At 47.0% G+C, this 15,790-nt stretch overlaps 1 protein-coding gene across 2 annotated transcripts; it reads right to left on the bottom strand.

Moving 5' to 3' along the window:
- Positions 1–286: 286 nt before the first annotated feature.
- On the bottom strand, positions 287–15,650 carry LOC138600566 (TSC22 domain family protein 4-like). Of its 2 annotated transcripts, XM_069672021.1 has the most exons (6): positions 15,179–15,650; positions 14,554–14,714; positions 12,408–13,107; positions 12,195–12,328; positions 2,105–2,156; positions 287–618 (listed from the first exon to the last, which is right to left on the bottom strand). In XM_069672021.1, the coding sequence occupies exons 3-6, from the start codon at positions 13,071–13,073 to the stop codon at positions 466–468; spliced, it is 1,005 nt and encodes a 334-aa protein (XP_069528122.1). In that variant the 5' UTR covers positions 13,074–13,107; positions 14,554–14,714; positions 15,179–15,650; the 3' UTR covers positions 287–465. The 2 variants fall into 2 exon arrangements, with proteins under 2 accessions (XP_069528122.1, XP_069528123.1); XM_069672022.1 differs by lacking the exon at positions 14,554–14,714.
- Positions 15,651–15,790: the final 140 nt, after the last annotated feature.

The raw sequence follows: 15,790 nt of genomic DNA, 5'->3' as shown, positions 1-15,790 counted from the left end.
CACTGCAAACGTCTTAATGAGGTCACATTATCACCTGTTCTCCACCTAGTTGCGCTCTTTGTAGTCCATCATCTGTAGATTGTAGTTTTTTTACACTGCAGAACCACATGACATCATCAACATCCGCCCAGTGTGAGAGCAGTGTGATCCTCTGAGCACAGCGGGTCTTCTCCTCACTCCTCCTGAAGTCTCCTCGCATCTTTGTCCTCTCCTCTCCTCTCTCTTCCACTCCTCTCCTCTCCTCTCCTCTCCACTCCTCTCCTCTCTCTTCCTCTCCTCTCCTCTCCTCTCCTCTCCTCCTCCCCCCGCCCCTCCAGAAACATCATTAGTCTGTTCATTAATTTTTTATAATTCTTCATCATCTCAGCTGTTGTCATGGTTACCAGGTTCCTCATTAGTGTGTGTCCTATGTGAGTTGTGTGTGTGTATGTGTGTTATATGTGAGTGATGTGTCTGGGATGTGTGTTATATGTGTGTGTGATGTGTGTGTGTGAGTGTTCTCAGGATGTGGTTCTCTCTCTCCAGCTGCTGGTTCTTTTCCTGCAGATCTCTGATTTGTTCCCTCAGAAGCTCCACCTCCTCTCTGACCGCCAGCATCAGGTGGCTCTTTACCAGGTCCTACACACACATACACACACACACACACACACATATATATTTAACTGTAAAACATATGTGACTTATACAGTACCGTCACAGTAAACTACAGCAGAAGAACAGTAAACTACAGCAGAGGAACAGTAAACTACAGTAGCGTCACAGTAAACTACAGCAGAAGAACAGTAAACTACAGCAGAGGAACAGTAAACTACAGTAGCGTCACAGTAAACTACAGAAGGTGAACGGTAAACTACAGTAGAGGAACATTAAACTACAGTACAGTCACAGTAAACTACAGTAGCGTCACAGAAAACTACAATAGAGGAACATTAAACTACAGTAGAGGAACATTAAACTACAGTAGCGTCACAGTAAACTACAGCAGAAGAACATTAAACTACAGTAGCGTCACAGTAAACTACAGCAGAGGAACAGTAAACTACAGTAGTGTCACAGTAGAGGAACATTAAACTACAGTAGCGTCACAGTAAACTACAGCAGAGGAACAGTAAACTACAGTAGCGTCACAGTAAACTACAGAAGGTGAACGGTAAACTACAGTAGAGGAACATTAAACTACAGTACAGTCACAGTAAACTACAGTAGCGTCACAGAAAACTACAATAGAGGAACATTAAACTACAGTAGAGGAACATTAAACTACAGTAGCGTCACAGTAAACTACAGCAGAAGAACATTAAACTACAGTAGCGTCACAGTAAACTACAGCAGAGGAACAGTAAACTACAGTAGTGTCACAGTAGAGGAACATTAAACTACAGTAGCGTCACAGTAAACTACAGCAGAGGAACAGTAAACTACAGTAGCGTCACAGTAGAGGAACATTAAACTACAGTAGCGTCACAGTAAACTACAGCAGAGGAACAGTAAACTACAGTAGCGTCACAGTAGAGGAACATTAAACTACAGTAGCGTCACAGTAAACTACAGCAGAGGAACATTAAACTACAGTAGCGTCACAGTAAACTACAGCAGAGGAACAGTAAACTACAGTAGCGTCACAGTAGAGGAACAGTAAACTACAGTAGCGTCACAGTAAACTACAGCAGAGGAACAGTAAACTACAGTAGCGTCACAGTAGAGGAACAGTAAACTACAGTAGCGTCACAGTAAACTACAGCATAGGAACATTAAACTACAGTAGAGTCACAGTAAACTACAGCATATGAACATTAAACTACAGTAGAGTCACAGTAGAGGAACAGTCAACTACAGTAGCGGAACAGTAAACTACAGTAGCGTCACAGTAAACTACAGCATATGAACATTAAACTACAGTAGAGTCACAGTAAACTACAGCATATGAACATTAAACTACAGTAGAGTCACAGTAAACTACAGCATATGAACATTAAACTACAGTAGAGTCACAGTAAACTACAGCATATGAACAGTAAACTACAGCAGAGTCACAGTAAATTACAGTAGAGGAACAGTAAACTACAGTAGAGGAACAGTAAACTACAGAGTAAATCAGACTCACCATGGCCTGCTCAATTTTGTTGTCGATGGCAATCAGACTGTTAGCGGAATTACTGTAAGACAGAGACAGACAGACAGGTGAGAGGCAGTAATTTGACTCTTACATTTTATCTGATGTCATTAAAAATGTTTCCAAAAAGTTGGAAAGACTCAGTCAACACTGTACTTAATCAACACTATAAATACATAATCAACACTGTGTAAATACTTAACACTGTATAAATACATAATCAACACTGTATAAATACTCAACCAACACTGTATAAATACATTACACTGTATAAATACTTAATCAACACTGTATAAATACTTAACATTGTATAAATACTCAACCAACACTGTAAATACTCAATCAATACTGTGTAAATACTTCATCAAGACTATAAATACTTATTTTAAAATGAACTAATAATAATCCATTTTCTATCAAAAAACTGATCAGGTGCTCAGGGCCTGAGAAGTTCTGAATGTGACCCCCAGTTGGTTACCTGTGACAAAACAGCAGCAGTGCCATCATGGAGGCTTCAGAGCCCTGCCCAGTGGGTGTGGCTCTCACAGGGACAAACAAGTTTGGGTGAGTGGAAGTGGGAAGCAGAGGACTCTGTGACATTGTCGAGGGCAGGGCTAATGAGGTCATATGAAGTCTGTTGGTAGTTCTGGGCTGGGCCTTTGGGATTGGCTGAGTCCAGGAGGGGGGGGTCACAGACCTCTGACTCGACCTGGGTTTGGCTTCGATACTCATCGGCCCAGCACCTGGCCATGACTCCCTGATACCATACTCTTTACCTTTGACCCTTCTATGCTCCCGTAACATAACAGGTGTCTCTGGTTGCTTAGTAACAAGCTGCAGAGTCCTGAGGGGTAAGGGGGGGGTGGAGGGGTGACGACGCTGAGGACGAGGACAGGGCGCAAGGTCAGAGAGTGGAGGGGACATCTCCCAAGGCCCGGAGTTCGTTTTTTTTCTACTAACAAACATCTCCAACCAATCACAACCCACCCTCACACAGCCACCAACCAATCACAACTCAGCTACACACAGCAGGAACCAGCCAGTCACAGCTCAGCTACAGGCTCCTGCAACTTCTCAACCACAACAATCCATCCATATAATCCACTTAGGAGATGATTCAAAGGTTGAATCCAAACAATCCACTGTCCCTCGTTAAGGTCTAATGTTCCTCGTTAAGCTCTGATGTCCATCGTTAAGGTCTAATGTTCCTCATTAAGCTCTGATGTCCATCGTTAAGGTCTAATGTTCCACGCCAAGGTCTGATGTCCCTCGTTAAGGTCTAATGTTCCTCGTTAAGCTCTGATGTCCAACGTTAAGGTCTAATGTTCCTCATTAAGCTCTGATGTCCAACGTTAAGGTCTAATGTTCCTCATTAAGCTCTGATGTCCATCGTTAAGGTCTAATATTCCACGCCAAGGTCTGATGTCCAACGTTAAGGTCTAATGTTCCTCGTTAAGCTCTGATGTCCAACGTTAAGGTCTAATGTTCCTTGTTAAGCTCTGCTGTCCAACGTTAAGGTCTAATGTTCCTCGTTAAGCTCTGCTGTCCAACGTTAAAGTCAACCAACCTCTTTCTCCCACACACACTCTCTGCTGTCTGATTGGCTGATGTCTCATTCCAGCTCCCGCCCACTCACTGTCACAGCCATTAGAAACAGTGCAGTGGGATTCTCTTCCCGCCCACTCAAGAGTGGGTCGGAACACAGAGCTTTATTCATTCGTCCTGATGTTATTCACTGTTTTTCTACCACTTTAGACAGAGTGTTACCAAATGTGAAATTACACATCCATTAAAGTGTAAAATATTTATACAAATATTAAGAATATGATTATATCATAATTTCTTTTAACAATGAGGTCAAATTGCTGCAATAACGGTGGAATCATAAATAAAGGTGGAGGGACTGTCTCGTGTTTACTTGTCGTCATCACGGCCACCATCAGAGAAATGAAACCGCTGGAAACAAAGGATTTTACGTTTTTCACTTGAAATAACTCAACTGAAATACGTCTTACTGGATGAATTAAATAAATAATTTAACTCTGATTCTAGTTAGTTTTACTGTATTTTCTGTATGTGATTAAAATGAAGATCGATTTTGTGTTAATGAAAGCAGAATAAAAAACGTGAACCTATTGTTTCTTTCCTGATAAAGGTTTCTGGTGTTTTGTAAAAAAAAGTAACATTTTAAACTTAAAACATTTTAAACATTTTACCAATTTAAACGCCCGAGAGTCGCCTAAGAGGCATCACACTTATTTCACTGATCAGAGCGACGTTCACATTCATCTGTTTCACATTCCTGCAGGAGTTATGACATCACTAGAGCAGAACAGAGCCCCCCCTGCGACCCCAGCACATCAGCTTCAAACTGTCCGGTTCATCAGGAGCTCAGCAGAAGCTGAAGTCCACCAACAGTCTGGACGTCACCATCCCCACAAATACAGAAACCACATCCACATTCAGCTCCTCCTCTCCATCTTCCTTTTCCGACTCACATACACCGCCATCTTTGCCTTTCCCAAAACAAAGTTCAACAGCTGGCATTTGGTCCTTTGATGGCGAATGTACTTAAACCAAGAATAAAAACCTGTTTTGTAAAGAGCGCAGTCAGAAACACACGTCCTCCACAGCAGGAGTTATGACTGAGATGAAGGAGGAGGATCCTCTACTGCAGGCCAGCAAGCTTCTTGGACAAATGAGGTTTGTACAGGACCTCCATGCTGGTCTGCAGCGAGGATCCAGAGCAAGGGTGTCAAAGATACGGCCTGCGGGCCAGATGCAGCCCGCCAGGAGGTCTCATCAGGCCCGCGAGACATTTTGGGGAAGGGGAAGAAAAAATAAATAACATAAAATATATATATATGAGAGTAAGATAAGCCAGACAGGGTTACAGGTCTTGCTTTTTCAGTGGGTGGCACTCCCTGCGGGCGTAGACTGTGACCCCTCCCGATGCGGATGGCTCCCATAGGTGGCGTTTTCCTCACCTGTTCCTCAGTGTCCTGCCATGCCTCTCTACCATGTTTTATCCTGAGTGCGTGCGTGTGTGGGGGTGGGTGTATGTGTGTGAGTGTGTATGTGCATACGTGTACATGTGTGTCTGTCTGTGTGTGATAAAGTGTATGTGTGCCTCTGCGGGGGGGTCGGGAGGGGCAGGTTTCCAGTATTTGTATTATTGTGATGTTTTTAATTTTTCTGTGAAGCACTTTGTGTTGCATTCTTTTTGCATGAAAGGTGCTTTATAAATAAAGTTTGATTTGATTTGATTTGATTAACTGTCTTCACTCAGCTGGAGAGGGATTACGCACGTGAGAGAGGAACTCCGAATGGAGCTGATCAAACTGCAGTGTAGCGCACCGTTAAAGTACGAATCTACATCTGATCGTTTGACATTACTTTATCAAAGACATCATTTGCATCAAAGATAGTCTGTATGTTTGGGACATCTGAGGGACATAATGAAAATCGCCACCGCTCAGAAACTCTCTCTCTCTCTCTCTCTCTCCCTCCCTCTCTCTCTCTCTCTCTCTCTCTCTCTCTCTCTCTCTCTCTCTCCCTCCCTCTCTCTCTCTCTCTCTCTCCCTCTCTCTCTCTCTCTCTCTCTCTCTCTCTCTCTCTCGTCACTACACACTGGATTCCACAGGCACTGATCCCAGAGCAGCTGGTTTAACCCCGATATCAGGTCGGACTTTCTGTTTTATAGAATTAACCAGCAATATTTAAAATGAATAATTAATGAATCACAATGAGATTAAACACTAAATGTATTGTTGTTTAGAGTAGTGTAAATAGGACAAAGTTTACTATGCCACTTGTTGTTACACTTCCCTGTTGTACAGTGTTATTCTGTGCTATTATTATTAACCTATTCTTTCAGATGTATCATTGGTGAATGACAAAGACGTTCACATTTGAAATGAATCCTTGTTAATATGTTGCAAGGATGCAACAACATGACATGCTCACTGATTGTTAAAAGTATCTGTCGGCTCTTATTGAATGATTTCAAATAATAAAACTGTAGTAGCCGATATATCTTTGTGTTAAGACATCATGATGTTGGCAAAAAATAGTCCGGCCCCTTTGAGGTCTCATCGGAACAAATCCGGCCCACTAGCTAAAATGAGTTTGACACCCCTGCTCTAGAGAGACACCTACAGGGTCCACAGGCTCCAGGCTGGTGGCTGCTGGGGTCTGAGCAGGTAGGCAGCAGTGCACCTTTACAGAAGTCCCTTCAGCAGATAAAGCTCACGTCCTGTCAGCTTCTCTTTCCAGTGCCATAGTAACTGGTTTGTGACCCTTATAGATCTGACTCCAAGCAGAGCAGAGAGTCCACAAGGATCCTCCAGCCCAGGTCCAGCCAGCTCCACCACCTGCCCCAGAGTGGAGACTCCTGCAGTGAGAAGCATCGGCCCGACCCTTCTCCAAACATAACCGGCTCCTGAAGGATCCAGAACACAGAGTCCGCCTGTTCCTGTCTCTGTGTCCTCAGCAGGGTCCACACGGAGAGGACACTCCTGTAGAAGGCTGGCAGGGAGGACATTTTTGGTAAAAGCTCCTTCTATTTCATTAGGCGACCTTTCACCTTTTCTAAATCATGGTCTCAGGGTTTCTTTAAAAACACACATTCCCCTGGCCTGTCCACCACCACGACAGCCTCACTCTTCCCCTGGTTGACTTTCGCTGATATGCAGCCAAACAGAGTGACGTTACTCACCAACACACCGATATCTTTGTTGTTGTTTGTTAACCAGTGCAGTCATCATCAGCACATGCAGGACGTTTAAAATCATAAACGTCATACATCATTTGCTAGGCAGTGTGTGAATGCATGTATGTGTGGAGCGTGCCTGACCGAGAGCAACCCTGTCTCACCCCCCTACCAACACTGAATGGAGCGCTCAGATCTCCATCAACCTTCAGCACACTCACAGTGTCACGATACAGTACCTGGATCTTGGCTATGAAGTCTGGGTTGAACCCAAAAGCAGCTCAAGCTTTCCACAGGTCCTGGTGGTCTATGGAAATGAGACCAGTGTCTACAGACAAAGAACCAGAGACCTTCAAAACATCCTTAAAGTGACATGTCACCTATCAGCCTGCCGGGCACACAGCAAGTCTGGACCGGAGTATCATCGGAGCAACCAAACACAGCCAGGTGGCGATCTGGAGTGACCTATCGTAAGCCTCGAGTACCAATGGAAAATATCTGCCCCCCCCCTCCCCATACATGTCTAGGAAGTCGTTTGGTAGATAACGTCGGCTGCTGCTTAATTGACTTTGAAATGAAACGTAGTCAGAAGTCTGAACCTACAGTATGTTAGTAAAACATGAATTAATAACAACAGGCTGCGGACGTAACCCCGGCGCGTTCTCTCTCCCCCTCGCTCGCTCGCACTCCGTCTCAGCTCATACGGTGGCTTTCGCTGCGTGTTAATGAAGTTCCCGTTTTTAATGTGAATAAGATCGTTTTCTGTTCAGACCCACGGAAACCTTTAAAACACAGACCACAAAGCACGCCTGGATGAAGAGTAAAGTAAAGACTGATCAATATATTTTATTTACGTGTTCATTATTATTATTATTATTATTATTATGTTATTATTATCTTCATTGTGCCTGTATATAATAAATGTAAATGAAAGTGAACATATTCAAATGCTTTATGTCCTTTACTAAGATCAAACTCGTTAGGAAGACGGGGCTGGCTGCAGCCTCACACAGGCGACATGCACCCAGCAGTCACGCTCTGCTCACGATGGGGACGAAATAGAAAAACACGACAGACATTTTACATCGCTTTGACGAGATATAACTCGTCATGTCGCCCAGCCCTATCAGGAACACTGGACGTGTCGACTGTTCTAGTTTTTTTTCTAAGCATTTAAAAACTGTCTGGAAGTGATTCTGAAGCAAGCTTTTACACAAATGGTGAATTTCGACGGACAGTGAGTTGTACGGACGAGAGTTCGGAGAAATGCGTTTGGTGAAATGTTCCAAATGATCAGCAGAGCAGGAGTCGACCCTGCGATGATTACAGAAGTTGCACTCACAGCCATCATAATGAGAGACTGGTACAATCAAGTCTCCCCTCAGCCTTCCACCAGCACCAGTCTGCCTACAGACAGGGCAGATCTACAGAGGATGCCATCGCCATAGCTCTCCACTCGGCACTCAGCCATGAGTTCCAGAAACTGGCAAGATGGTGGTCAGCCAACAGCCTGACACTAAACACAACAAAACCAAAGAACTCATCATTGACTTCAGGAAGCGCAGCACGGACCCCCAAACATTAATTATTAATGCTGAATTTGTGGAACGGTTCAAAGCTTCAAAGCTCGGGGGGCTCACCGGCTCACCTGGTCTGTTAACCCCTCGGCTGCTGTGAAAAGGCTCAACAGTTACTGGAGATGTTCCACCGCTCATCCAACAGGATTATCCTGCTGTACTGCATCACTGTCCATCACGCCTTCAGCAGTGACTGTACTCACACAGGACACCTTCTGTTTGACCTGCTGCCCTCTGGAAAGCGCTTTAGATCACTGAAACGTGGACCAACAGACTCAATGTCAGCCTCGTCCCCACAGCTACACGCGCCATGAATGCACTTCAACATAGTTTTTTATATAATATCTTTGGGAGGGATAACTTTGATCATACTTACTTTTTATTCATTATTTATTATTCATGACTGTGTGAACGCGTGAGTGAGTGTGTTGAGCACTTTTCAGGAGTAGCACTCCAAATTTTGTTGTATGGTTTAAACCAGCGCCCTGCTTTTTCACTGTTATCATCAATAACTGTTCCCTGACCTGCTCTCTCCATTTGTTAACGATTTACTCTCAGCCTGCTGCTGATCTTTGTTTTCATCAGAAACCTCCCCTCCAGAGCATTCAGGGGGGGCACCGGCTGCTGGAGCCCCGCCGAGGCTGTCAGCAGTCGGGCCAGAGACATCCGCAGCGTCCCAGAGCTGGCCGCCTGGAGCCTCCTCCCTGTCCTCAAAAAGAAACACCCGTGTGAGCCAGATGACTTTCGGCCTGTTACACTGACATCACACATGATGAAGACCATGGAACGGCTGCTGCTCCCTCTCCTCAGACCCCAGGTCCACTGTGCACAGGAGCCACTGCAGTTCACAGACCAGGCGAAGGTGGGCGTGGACGACGCCATCCTCTCTCTGCTACACAGAGCTTACTCTCACCTGGACGAGGGCAGTGGCACGGTGAGAATCACAGTACTACATTTTTCTAACCACGGTGAAACACGAACGCCCTCTTGTGGTTTGGTGGTTAACTGCTGCCCCAGCCCACATAAGTTTTGTTGGGCTCATCTGTGCCAATTGGGGGGGGATTCACTAAGAGATTCTGTGGCTGTGCGCCGGCAAAACCTGCACATATGATACAAAAAGACTTGAACGCACCTTAAAGTGTGCTGCAGAGCAAACAGCGTCTCTGTGCTCAGGAGCCGTCTGCGTGTATTTAAATCAGTCATTATGCAGACTTTGGGAAAAATTCTGCCCCTTTTATGTAAATGAGCCTTGTGGTAAGAAGCACCTCATTTACAGACAGCAACACACCGGACGCCGAAGCGCTGCGAAGAGCCCGTTTCCTTTCGGCCCCCATGTTAACCGATTGTGTCGTTCACACCAGGCGCGCCGCGGCACGCACCTCCACGGCCGGCTCGCACCCTGCAGCGATCGTTTCGGCACCTGGTCTATTTTTTGCGCGAGCCGCGAGCAGTCGCGTCAATCCTGGCAGGAAGTCACACATGAAACAACGAGAGAATCCGGTCAATTTTCAAAATTAAAACAATTTTCAAAATAAAACACCGCGATTGACAAATGCGATGTTATATTTGTGTGCTTTTATATATGTCAGTATCTAAACAGAGCGCGAGAGAGATGAAGATACACACAGACACAGACACAGACATAAACATAGACACACACACACACACACACAAGACAGAGAGAGACACAAAGTGGGCTGGCTATAGGGGGTGGGGGCGGGGTGTCAAAACACACAGGCTAACAGAGAGAGAGAGCATGATGAAAAAACAGCTCCAAATGTGAGTAAAGACAGCTGAGGAGCAGAGGCGCTTGTCGACCGGCGCGGAGAAATGTGCGTCTGGTGTGAACGGAAGTGCTCCGGCTCGCGCGCGACTTCCGTTGCGCAGCGCTTCGGCATCCGGTGTGTCCCCGGCGTTAGAGTGAAATATTACCGTCTGCAGAGAGCTGGTGGGAGCTGCAGCGCAGTGTTATAAAGGCTGTCACGCTCTGAGTGTACACTGATCATGGCGACAATTCACCTTTTGTGTGACCAAAAAATGGCTGTAAAAACAGTCTGTTAATAATATTGTCCTCATTATTATGATCAGGAGACCAATCACTCCGGGGCTGTGCAAGGCTCGACCCCGGCACACGGGCACAGACACGGACAGACGGTCTGGAGCCGTTATGCACGATGGGGATAGTAATCTGGACGAGCTGCGTTACAGACAGTGAAACTAGTAAACACCTGCTGCTCCCTCCTCTCCCTGCTCTTCATCGACCTGTGCATGGAGCTGAGATCTGTCAGTGTGGAGCTCAGGTAATGCCTGAGTGCGCAGCAGGGCGCAGCAGAGAGGAGCTGCAGACAGCTTCTGTCCACAATCAGACAAACAAGAGCAAACTGCATCATCAGTGCAATTTGCTTTGTGAATCGGACCTTGAGACGGGGCAGATAGCGGGGGGCAAATGATGCACAATTTATGGAGCTATCAGCGGCCACAAGTCACTCTTAGTGAGTTCCCCCGTAGATGTGCAGAGAGCAGCAGAGCTCTGACAGCAAGGTGTCTTTTGCTGATTAGTGTGACTGTTGTTCTGTACGTGTCGTTCTGTACGGAAAGATGAGGAGCTTCCCTCGGCATGGACACTGAGTTTACTGCGTTGGAGACACAGGTCGTGTAACGAGCAACACACTGCGACATATATGACATCCAAAAAAATAGCGATGATGACGGTCACTGGGTCCACCTGGCGGTTGCCGTCACATAGCCTCAGTGCTGTGACGATGTGGTTACCATGACAGCCCTACTATCCAGCCCCTGAGAGACAAGCTGGCAGAGACGAGGATGGACTCACACCTGGTGAGATGGATCACAGACTTCCAGAGGTGACCCAACCCTGACCCCTAGCACTGATATGGTTGCCTGTCTGTCTGCCTACCTGTCTGTCTGTCTGTCTGTCTTCCTGCCTGCCTGCCTGTCTGTCTGTCTGTCTTCCTGCCTGCCTGCCTGCCTGTCTGTCTGTCTGCCTGTCTGTCTGTGTGTCTGTCTTCCTGCCTGCCTGTCTGTCTGTGTGTGTGTGTCTGTCTGTGTGTCTGTCTTCCTGCCTGCCTGCCTGCCTGTCTGTCTGTCTGTGTCTGTCTGTCTGCTTGTCTGTCTGTCTTCCTGCCTGCCTGTCTGTCTGTCTGCGTGTCTGCCTGCCTGCCTGTCTGTCTGTGTGTCTGTCTTCCTGCCTGCCTGCCTGTCTGTGTATGTGTCTGTCTGCTTGTCTGTCTGTCTTCCTGCCTGCGTGTCTGCCTGCCTGTCTGTCTGTGTGTCTGTCTTCCTGCCTGCCTGTCTGTCTGTCTGCTTGTCTGTCTGTCTTCCTGCCTGCCTGCCTGCCTGCCTGTCTGTCTGTGTGTCTGTCTGTCTGCTTGTCTGTCTGTCTGCTTGTCTGTCTGTCTTCCTGCCTGTCTGCCTGCCTGCCTGTCTGTCTGCCTGCCTGTCTGCCTGCCTGCCTGTCTGTCTGTGTGTCTGTCTTCCTGCCTGCCTGTCTGTCTGTGTGTCTGTCTGTCTGCTTGTCTGTCTGTCTTCCTGCCTGCCTGCCTGCCTGCCTGCCTGCCTGTCTGTCTGTGTGTCTGTCTGTCTGCTTGTCTGTCTGTCTTCCTGCCTGCCTGCCTGCCTGCCTGTCTGCCTGCCTGTCTGCCTGCCTGCCTGTCTGTCTGCCTGCCTGTCTGTCTGCCTGCCTGTCTGTCTGTCTGTCTGTCCTGAACAGAAAGTTCATTCAAACAAAACAAAAGCCCCACGCTGACGTACAAACAGGTAAACATGAAGTTACCTGGCGTCCCCCGGCAGGTTGAACATGGTTTGGTCCAGACTGAAAGCTGCTGGAGTCTGAATGGGGGTCAGAGTGGGATGGTACGATCCAGCGGGGGGGGAACTGGGCTGAGAGTGAGACAGCCTGAGGACAGACTGGTGAAAGAGAGACAGGTGAGTCTGTAGGAATACATTGAAATAGTGTTACATTGAAAACGTGTTTGTGTGTTTGTACCCGTCCTGCCGCGTCAACGTCCAATCGTAGAGGAGGAGGGATGTTGCGTGGGCGGGGTGAAGGAGGGGGAGGGGTGAAGTCAAACCCCTTTATCACCATTGGCTCTTTACAGTCCAAGAGCCCGATGTTGATTGGCTCTTGGTGCGTAGGGGAGGGCGGTCCGCTGCGCAGTACAAGTCCCGCCTCTCTGCCTTTGACTGGCTGAAGCAGCAGGTGGGCAGTATCCTGTGAATGGACTCCAACTCCGTCTATGTCCCGGCCAATCAGCTCAAGAGACTCCAGCGAGTGGGCGTGTCTCATGGTGTTCATCACCCGCCTGATCCCTGTCCCTTCCTGTCGCTCCATAAAGTCTGTGCACGTCCATCGCCCGCGGTGATAAGGCTCACCGCGCCCACCACTGCCAGTCCCACCCACTGCCAGCCTTACCACCCTGAACCTGGAGGAACAGCCCGCCCCCTGCCCTGAGGCATCATGGGAGATGTATTTCCTCTTCAGAGAGGGCGTTGTTGGCTGTGAGGAGCTTCCCTGAGGGCTGCAGGAGGAAGAGGCTGCTGATTGGAGGATGCTCAAGACCACACTGGAAGCTGATTGGCTGGTTTGGGTTTGGTTGAAGTCTGAGGTCACACTGGTGATCTGGAAGCCACTCCTCTTTTTACCACAGCTCATCCTCACAGAAACACACACACACACTGCAGACTCACTGAAACACACAGAAAAGAAGGTTAATGTGACTTATGAGGACATTTGACTTTGTCCTGTGCTGAGGAGAAACAGGAAGAGGAAGTGAAGAGTGGAGGTGTGGTAAGCTGAAGCCCTGAAGAAGGATGGCGTGTTTGCACTGAGTGAAGGTGGAGGAAAGTTTAAAGCAGTTGTTTCCCCACAGTGAACCCGAGTGTGTCTGCCACTAGTTCACCTCCTGACCTCAACCTGAGACCTGGGGTCTGTTTCAGAAAGGAGGTTCAACAAAGCCTCAGTCTGACCCCGGACGGTGGTTTGACTTACCCTGAGCTGAAAGTCGCTTTATGGTTCCAGAACAGCTGATCAGAGTTAGTTCAATCAACTCTGAGCAGGTTCACCCGGAGTTAAGTGCGTGCACGCTGACTGTAAAAAGCCAGCATTAATGGAGCCCCGACACCACGATTCACCATGGCAACGGTACACAAAAAGAGGTCCTCCTACGTCACACCAGCGGAGCTCGAAATCCTCACGCGGACGTTCAGCGAATACGAGCATGTTTTTAGAAACATAAAGTAACACGGCTGCAGCTGCAAAAGAGAGAGAAGCGGCTCGAGTGAACGCGTCAGTTTGAACTGGTCTGTTTATTTAATACTTCATCACGACCGGAAGCTAAAATGTATATTAATTTAGGAGCAATGCAGCGGGAGAGAAAAACATACATGGAAGCACTTCAATCAGATTTTAAATATGAAACAGATTAAATATCATTCAGTGGCTGTTTTAATGTGCATCAGCTTTATCCCTAACATGATGCTGACTTCACATACATTATGTCCTCTCACATAAATCCTGTTTAGTTGATTGAACTGAATTGTGTTAGTTTTAAAACATTGTTCCAATTATTAACTGCTGCTACTGTATTGGTAGGAAATGAAGAGGACCAAATAAATGATCATTTGTCTTATCTGAGCGCTCTCGGCAGTGGTGGTGGAAAATCTACAAATGATGACTTTGACACAGATTTGTCTTTTGATTTTTTTTATCATAAATATAAAAGACTTTTGCAAAGCGGTCAGAGCAGCACAGAGACGCAACGTTTCTTCTTTTAATCTGTAACCGCTCAAACACGCGTGAGACGGGCTGAATGAACGAGGAAGTCGAATGAGGGTTTTATATTCTAGAGGGAGGAGACAGAGCGAAACTCTGAGTGTCCTGAAGGAAACCTGCTCGCGACCAGGTGAGGTTCACAGACTCAGTAACCATAGTAACCAACTGTCTGTTATTGAAGTTACCTCTCTTTCTGAAACGGACCCCTGGTGTGAACCCTGGATGTTTACCTGCTGCTATCCCCAAACAGATGTGTCTTCACAGTGCTGGAATCCGGAGGTGTGTGTGTGTGTGTGTGTGTGTGTGTGTGTGTGTGTATTAAAAACAATTATACACAGTGTAAAGTTAAACTTTGTCTCACCACACAGCCTGTCTGTCTCTCCCTCTCTGTCTCTCTCTCCCCTCTTGTTATGGTCAGTGTCTCTCGCCTCGCAGCTTTCGTCTCAAACTCACTTTCTTCTTCTGTGTTTCCTGTTTCCTCTGAGTCACTCTGTTGTGTTGCTGGTTGCTTCAGTCTGCTGCCTGTTGCACAACTTGGATTAGCATGTGTGTGTGTGTGTGTGTTTAGTTCAGGTTCTGCAGGATCTCAACTGTTTAAACCACAATCACAGTCTGTCAGTACACTCACTCCTCTTCACTACACACCGATTTTACCCTGAGTACTCTGTGGTAACACTACAGCACTTTACAGTACTCTAAAGGTATCATTACATCACTTTACAGTACTTAACAGTACTCTATAGTAACTTTACATCACTTTACAGTACTTTACAGTAATTTATAGTAACACTACAGCACTTTACAGTACTTTACAGTACTCTATAGTAACACTACAGTACTTAACAGTAATTTACAGTACTCTATAGTAACACTACAGCACTTTACAGTACTTTACAGTACTCTATAGTAACACTACAGTACTTTACAGTACTCTATAGTAAGTGACACACAAATAAACCCTGAAGTCATCATCAACAAACACTCACGTGCATGCGCTCCACTCAGGCGCGCTCCTGACAGTCCATGTTCTGGAGCAAAGCCCGCACGCCTACTTTCCTCCCTCCCTTCGGTGACGTCACAACCGGGCCCGATGACACAATAGGTCCATTGTTCCGAAGAAGAGAAAAAACAAAACAACTAGGAAGCATGCGCAGTTCAGCCTCAGAGCGGCGGGAGCGCGCGCGGAGTATACAGATCACAAGTTTGAACAGGAACTCCTCAAACTTCTTCCTCTACTGTTTTTATTGTGCCAGTCCCTCAAAGTGCAGTAGGAAGTTTCTTCTTCTCTCAACAAAAACAAACTCTTCTTCTGTCAGTCCTCCATCACCTGTGCGAACAGCGCGCGTGCCTCTACACAGCAGCCAATAACTGGCCAGGAAACACCTTCATCATCGTCGTCGTCAGGTCCGGCTCTCTGCGGTCTGATCCCGATCATCCGTCTCGCTCTGGTCCTTGAAGTTGCGGGACCTGCGCGTGGAGGGGCCGAGGGCGAGCAAAGCGCGTGCGCATTGAGCTCCGACTGGGAGGCGCCTGCGCAGTGACGGCGGGGGACTGTTTATTTCTTAATCTGACACGTGACACTTATGTTCTTAATTAAT

Source organism: Semicossyphus pulcher, unplaced genomic scaffold (genome assembly GCF_022749685.1).
Source record: "Semicossyphus pulcher isolate SPU_LCO1_2020_fin unplaced genomic scaffold, fSemPul1.0.p SCAF_21, whole genome shotgun sequence".
Classification (NCBI taxonomy): Eukaryota; Metazoa; Chordata; class Actinopteri; order Labriformes; family Labridae; genus Semicossyphus; species Semicossyphus pulcher.
This window is presented reverse-complemented; position numbering and strand designations above follow the sequence as displayed.

Coding starts and splice junctions, on each gene's coding strand:
- LOC138600566 (XM_069672021.1), bottom strand. CDS start 13,073: ATGAGCTGTGGTAAAAAGAGGAGTGGCTTCCAGATCACCAGTGTGACC. Junction 12,329..12,407: donor ACGTTGACGCGGCAGGACGG/GTACAAACACAC, acceptor CTCTTTCACCAG/TCTGTCCTCAGGCTGTCTCA. Junction 619..2,104: donor ACAAAATTGAGCAGGCCATG/GTGAGTCTGATT, acceptor ATGTGTGTGTAG/GACCTGGTAAAGAGCCACCT.